The 7,194-nt window shown below is 35.7% G+C and overlaps 1 protein-coding gene across 2 annotated transcripts; it reads right to left on the bottom strand.

The window, feature by feature from the left end:
- Positions 1-2,026: 2,026 nt before the first annotated feature.
- Positions 2,027-5,625, bottom strand: LOC108994096 (protein IQ-DOMAIN 1). Of its 2 annotated transcripts, none has more exons than XM_018969190.2 (5): positions 5,404-5,625; positions 4,821-4,911; positions 3,373-3,660; positions 2,931-3,299; positions 2,027-2,832 (listed from the first exon to the last, which is right to left on the bottom strand). In XM_018969190.2, the coding sequence occupies exons 2-5, from the start codon at positions 4,899-4,901 to the stop codon at positions 2,200-2,202; spliced, it is 1,371 nt and encodes a 456-aa protein (XP_018824735.1). In that variant the 5' UTR covers positions 4,902-4,911; positions 5,404-5,625; the 3' UTR covers positions 2,027-2,199. The 2 variants fall into 2 exon arrangements, with proteins under 2 accessions (XP_018824735.1, XP_018824737.1); XM_018969192.2 differs by having other exon boundaries at positions 2,047-2,826; positions 5,404-5,606.
- Positions 5,626-7,194: the final 1,569 nt, after the last annotated feature.

Here is a 7,194-nt window from a genome sequence, read left to right as displayed (position 1 = left end):
AAGCCACGCTCAATGAAAGTCAGAGGACCAAGCATGTAGACCATGTTTGGCAGTATGTCTCTGTCATCTTGAAGTATGAAAAACAGATTAAAGAAATCCTTACAACAAATCTAGAGTCAGAGATCCGTCAAAAAAGACATCTAACAATCCTACCCTTATTTAAAGGACCCGAACATGGGACAATCTCGCTTCTGAGACTTTATTCACCGAAAATCTTATGAAGTCAACTATTTCAAGAAACAAGAAGCAGAGTGACAGCTAAAGAACTTCTGATGTAGGAAGGTATGATAGCTTCTAAGACAGTGCTAGGTAATGTTGGGGTGAATGTTGTGTGTAAGAGACGATGGATTACCTATGCAATTTCTCCCCCTATTCTACAAGCATGGATAAATATTTCATTATGTTTATACCTATATTTACGCACTAATTTCCATTGTTTTGAATTTTTTTAACTGTTTTCAATTCATGACCCTAAGTCCCCTTGTGGGAATTCTTTATCTATGTGTGAGAATGTCTATCTCTATGTGAGGAGTCAGTATTGTGAATCTATACTCATGGGACGAGATGGAGAGTTTCCCGAACCATTCTGCAAAGAGTTGCCACGTGCTTTAGACGAGAAGGAGAATGTCTCGTGGGGATTAGGGTGGAAGGGTGTCGTATTTGGCAACACTTGATAGTCGGGATGTGGGATCCCTCGTCGTATCACATGGTGGTGTCCTCGAGTTGGTTGGCCAAGTAGAAGCATCCTCGGTGCAACAAGTATCTTTGTGTGAGAAGCCTGTGTGGCGAACATCTGCCTTTGTGAGGAATATCTATGTGATAAGTACCTGTGTGGTAGAAGAATGTTACTAGGCTGAAATAGGCCAAATATTGATTTTTACATGTTTTATATTTATATTAGAGATGGATTATTTCTCTTCGTATTATTACTGATGTGTTTTATGTATTTTGCATAAATAAAGGACAACACACCTAGAGGGTGATCCCTCGCCATATTTAAGGATGTGTAGCTGTAAGAGTGAGGGTGATTCCTCGCCACGTGTCCATCTAGTATTTTCACGAAAAGTGTTCATAGCATTTTCGGTATCATTATCTCTCCTTAACAGTTTCTCATTACTGCCTAACTTATCTAAAGTTTCGTTCTCGAGACCATAGACTTTGATAAAGATTCAAACCTCGGCATGACGCTCGAGGAAAAAGAATCAATCACTCCCGATTTTTTATTATAGAGACTAGTACCCACGTTAACACCAGTACCCATCGTAGTTATCTTGTGCCTTCCATTAAGATGTACAGTATTAAGTCTGGCAACTACTTGTAATCAGTCTGCTACCTTATGGTGACTTCTTGTAATCAGTCTGCCATCTTATGACGACTAGGCTTATGTACTTTTGGATGATGTAATGCATTTGGATTTAATGAAGGGCGAGAAGCCCTCTTTTCATAAAGTTTAGTATTGTGGTACTTAATTGTTGGCGTTGTTACTGCAACGTATGCTACTTAAATTTTTGCTGTGATTTTTATAGTTAAACATCTTATATGTGTATTTTCATCTAAAAAATTACACACCTATTCCAATTCCCTCTTGATTGTCGACAGTCAACATTCTTGACACTACGGATTCTGGCCTTGACCTACATGAGAAATGGGGCATCACATAGTTATTAAAAAGAGAGAAAAAGTCCTATTAGAGAGACTTTGTGGGTGTGGTTATTTCCCCAACAATATAATCCAAAGAGATTTTGCGACATCATCATTTTCGTCCATATAGTATGACGTGATCCAGTTGTGGTCGAGGAAAAATGATTTTTGATAGTTGATGCATGCACAAATAAAAAAGTTAATAAATGAATGAAGATTAAGATCATAAATAAATAAAAAAAACTTAATCTCATATATTTATTTTTTCGACAAATCATATCTAATATTATTTTTTTTCAGATGATATAAACGGTCAAAGTTAACATTTTGAATTGAATTGATGAGTTATATAAATAACCCTAAATCTAATAAAAAAGAATAACAATTAAGTATATTATATTTTAAATTGAATTGAATTGAAAAATATATATTACCACAAGCCTCAAGGAATATTGTCTATAACATCAATCAGATAAATAGGGAAAAAAAATAATGACAAAGTATTCACAACGCAAAGTTCTTATCCCACTTTACAGGGAATAAACATTCAAACACCAATCAACCAAAATCTTGTCTCCAAACATGACCACCGAGAGGCCAATCGTCCCCTCCATTAGAATTAGGGCTACAGCCTGTGGACCGTCTAGTATGTAGGCGTGTCCCATTATTTTTTGGGCTTGGGCTTCTTAGAACCTGATAGGTTGTTATTCCTCCTCCACCTGAGCTCGATGAGTCGCAGCCTGATTCGGCAACCAAGCCCCGCCTTGTCGATTGGTTCCAGCTGGGCAGATGAGGGCCGGTCAGTTTGACGGTTCCTTGACTGCGCACCTTGGCCTTGGCAGACTTGGTTGGGGCCATGTAGCTAGGGACATTGTTTGAGCTCACTTCTTGTTGCTTACTTAGGTATGGGCCTGGCTCATTCAAGTCCCGCTTGGAATGCGCAAAACTGTCCATTTCTACTGTTTTTTCCGACATATCGTCGGTAGCGGTGGTAGTGGTGGTGGTAGCAAGAGGTGTGTAAGAGGTCCCATGGTGCCCTGAGTGACGGGCACGGTATGGTTGCGACGACATCCAACGCTCGAGCCAGTTCCATCCCCATTGGGCCTTTTCGTGCTCGTTAGGGTACAGCCCAAAATCATCGTTGCTGGGATCCGACTGAAAGAGCTGTTGCTGCTGCTGCTGTTGCTGTTGCTATTGCAGGAAAAGAAGAGTTGGTAAAAACCAAAGTTTAGCCGTCTCCGACGAGTGATAAAACTACTTGTAAAATGCCAATCAAAATGGTCACTAACCTGGTAGGTAAAAGCATAAGCAAGAGCTCTCTCCCTTTTCATGATAGCATCATGTCTCTTTGAAGAAGTGTTTTCCTTGACATTATCTGAAAGTTGACGCCTATTATCCCAAGCTGCTTCCATATCGTAACTTCTCATTGGGCTTTTAGTCTTCTGTTGTTCCTCCATTGCTCTTTGTTCTTGATCTTCTACTTTCTTCTGAAGCTTCTCATGGGCAAGTTGGAGTCTGCGCGCACGCACTCTTGCCTGAACTCGCACCAGTGCTTGCATGCAACGCATTGTCATTTGTGCTTGCTTGCGCACATTATGTCCCCTCACCAGTGCTTGCAGCCTAACTAATCCCTTCAAAGCTCTCAAAGCCCTTCGAGCCTGCAAAATTGACACATTAATATTAGGCTATTTTACAATGTATAAGAAAATGATCCCAAGATAAGGATATTACTAGGTAGCCTCTGTAGTATGATTGTATAAGGGTTGCAGCCCTTTCTTCCTTAGAGTGGCGCCCATAGCCGGCCAGTCGAACAACTTTAGCCGCTGCTTGAGCTGCTGCAACAGCTGCTTCTGCCGCTGCAGCAGTTGCCACCGCGACGGCAATGGCATGGTTTCTATCTTCGGCTGCGGGAGTCGATGCTGTGCTCTCATCATTTGTGATGTCCGCTGAGCTTTCAGTGGGGAAATGCTCAAATGACACCACTTCTGGAGCATCATGCTGCCATTTCTTCGAGTTTTCCTGAAAAGGTAATGAAATCACTTAGCACTACCACCTTAATTTGTCTATATATAATTAGACTCGTGAATAAGGCTATTCCTCATGCTTTTAACAATATCATCATCCTTTTGATATACCACTAAGCAATTGACAAATAAAGATAATCTTTTAATCATTTAATACCACGTCATGAAATGATGATGAAATGATAATAATTAAAAAAATAATAAATAGTATTTCTCTACTAGCAATTATCATTCATCTATCAAAACTTTTAAAATCGAAAATTGTAATAAATTTTTAATGTCAATTAAAATGTAGCACCTTTTTTTTTCCAATTAAAAAAAGACAACAATGCCACTTGGGATGATGAAGATCTAACTTTAGCAAGCACATGCTAATGAAGATGGATGACATGATATCTTAGGTGGCATGATAACAATATGTCTTGAGCCTTACAACATTATTTGGTCATGTTGTTAGAGGGGACCATATATATACATATATTCAACTCTTGAGCATTTTCCAAGGTCGCATATATATATATATATATATATATATATATCCATAAATCGAGTTCGACCAACAAATAAATTGTGGTGTAGAGTTTCCCCTTTAGATAGTAAAATTAACCAGACCATGATCATGACCATCCTTAGAAGTGACAATATGGTTGAGGTGCTGGTGGAGCCACATGATTAAGATTATTTACCTTTTTACTATATATATATATATATATATGTGTATATATATGTGTGTGTATATATATATATATATATATATATATAGGTTGCTTTCTGATCATTTGAACTAAAGAAAAAGAAAAGGATTATTTGTTTTGTTTTGCTTTGGATCTAGTCCTTGTACTTTATTTATTGTAAATATTATCCAAATCATATAAAAAATAATAATTTAAGCATAATAATTATCAGTTATATGTTGCAAATCCTTAATTACTCTCTCAATTATGCAGCTGCTTTCCCAGTGTCTCTCAATTACTGTCAAATAATTTGATTAAATAATTTTTAAATTACCATTTAATGCAAAAAATTGAATGATTTGAAAACGGTCAGTTTTGGATTATATATGTGTATGGCTTAAGATTAGGTGGTGCACCATTTAAAATGAAAATTAAAAAGTAATTATGTGAAGAAAAATCAAATTATAAAAATTTAATTAACCTTTTTCTCCGGCAATTCCTTCGGAGAAAGCTTGAAGACTCTCTTCACCGACGAGATCCAGCTGCCTCCTTTCTTCCCCATATCCGGTTAACTGAACGGATTCCGATTGTCGCCGTCATATTAGCAGAATATATACCCATGTCAGAACTTGGAACTCACATTTTCATCAGTCCAAGAAAAAGAACAAGAATATCAAGAACACAGCTTAATCAGAAAACTTGAACACCAATGTACAAAATCATAGAGATCATAGACAAGGAAAACAACATGTATTGACAATCTCGGCCATCTAAAACTCATAAAAAAAAAAAAAAAAACAACGATCGATTATATAGATCAGGAAAGAAAAAGGAACTTCAATCCCACAAAATGCTAGAGCATGAACCAAAAAACAAAAAGACGTATATTTTCACAGCTAAATGTGGTTGGTTTGGTAAAAAGTGAAAGAGAGAGGCCTCAGCCGTCTAGAAACCTTTGAAACAGAGACAAACAGATTAGAGACGTACAGAGATCGAAGAGGCAAATGAGAAGTGGTAGATGAATGGAAATTAAGGAGACCCTTGAAATGGGAAATTAACCAAACCTGAGAGGTGTTCAGTACTGTGGGAGTTTTGGTCTGTTGGCTTGGGCTTTCACATCTTCTCCTTCTCATTTTACATGCATCTCAAAGAAAGGTTTGGTTATGGAGATCACTCTTAGAAAGAGCAGAGAGAAAGAGAGAGAGAGAGATAAGGGGGGTGTGAAACCAGTAACTACGAGCCCGCGCGATCGCCGTTGGTATTTATCAAACTCACGGGGGGTGAGAGACTTGAGACCTCACCCACGTTATAGATACTTTTGTTACGGTTTCCCGTTCCCCTGCGTGCAAGTTGAACCACTTTTTCCAACCATCAAAAGGACGAAAGTAAAAAAAAAATATATATATATATATATATATATAGAGTAATTTTACATATAACAATATAAATTATACAATCGTCGTATAATTACTTTAAAAATAAGTGATGTATATTATTAAAAAATTAGTTTTTTCATTTAAATTCCATATTTTATTATTTTTTTTAAAGCAATTAATATATATACATATATATATATATATATACACATCTGTCTTTTTTTTTTGAAAAAAAAAAGGTACCGTGAACTAATTTATTGGCATGGCAGTAGTTTTTAGAGCAATATTAGTTCTTTAATTTCCGATTGGATGAGAAGAAAATTAATAAGATTTTGAATATTAAAGTGTAATGATGTTGTAGATTAGTGATCACGTTATCTCGGATAATGAGAAGTCCAGGATTTAAAATTTAAATGTTTTTTCCCTCCTCTCTACATCTTATCACCTATGTACCAAAAATGATTTTCTTTTTGTTTTACACTTAATGAAGAAAAAAAAAATTATATTCTCAAGTCAGTATGTAGTCATATCTAGTAAAGTACTTACATTGTATAATTTGATTTGAAAAATAAATTTTAATTTTTTTTTTCTCTTTTGAAAGAAAAGCATATTTGCCATTAATCGAGAAATGTTACATAATCTGTCATTTAAAACAAGACTATCAATAACATTAGGACTCTCTTCAATCAACATTGATCCCCTTGATTTTGTAGTGCTAACTTGGCTAGCTCATCTGCAACAATATTCTCTTCCCTGTATGTGAATGATCTCAAGCTCCACCAAGATGAATTTCGGAACATTATCTTTAAATCTTCACTTATTTTCTCATACCTAGCCAAAACACATATCATTGCTTCGAAATGCCTTGATTACCGAAATAACATCTCCTTCGAATTTGAAAAATAAATTTTAAATCTTATAAATCAAATTTTATCATTTAAATAATGCGGATATTGTGTTCTACACATCAGCTTAAAAATAATAACTCAAAAAAATAACAAGTGTTTCTGATCAAAACTTATGGATAATGCTACAAATCACACTGTCATCTTACTCTTATCTCACTATATAAAATGTAGCACTTTCATCATCTTTGGACCATCCTTTATTTTTTAAAAAAAATATATGCAAGTTGATCAATAATATCACCTCATTATAGTGGGATGAGGGTGTAGTCTATAGAACTTCCCAAACCTAATTATCAAGAAAAAAAAAAAAAAAAAAGATAAAAACAAGGCTTATGAAACACTTTACTATGTGTGTTATCGACACCGACTTATAAATAGAATTTTTCATAATAATTGCTCGATCGTAGTCACGATGAAGTATATTCAACAAAATACGGTAATCCTAGATATTCACGTATATATGAGACCATCGGCTCAGTTCCATAGTTCTTGCCCTTTGATAGAAGAGAAACATTATTGTTCATTTTGAGTTTTGTCATCCTCAAAATACAGCGACTGATATGTTACTTTT

Source organism: Juglans regia, chromosome 13 (assembly GCF_001411555.2).
Source record: "Juglans regia cultivar Chandler chromosome 13, Walnut 2.0, whole genome shotgun sequence".
NCBI lineage: Eukaryota > Viridiplantae > Streptophyta > Magnoliopsida > Fagales > Juglandaceae > Juglans > Juglans regia.
The sequence above is the reverse complement of the archived record's forward strand: the minus strand, read 5'-3'. Positions and strand labels throughout refer to the sequence as shown.

What these genes read in the sequence shown, in the direction of transcription:
- LOC108994096 (XM_018969190.2), bottom strand. Translation starts at nt 4,901, where the DNA reads ATGGGGAAGAAAGGAGGCAGCTGGATCTCGTCGGTGAAGAGAGTCTTC. An exon ending in AGGAATTGCCGGAGAAAAAG is followed by an intron (nt 3,661 to 4,820) that starts GTTAATTAAATT and finishes TTACCTTTTCAG; the next exon opens with GAAAACTCGAAGAAATGGCA. An exon ending in CTTATGCTTTTACCTACCAG is followed by an intron (nt 2,833 to 2,930) that starts GTTAGTGACCAT and finishes TTCCTGCAATAG; the next exon opens with CAACAGCAACAGCAGCAGCA.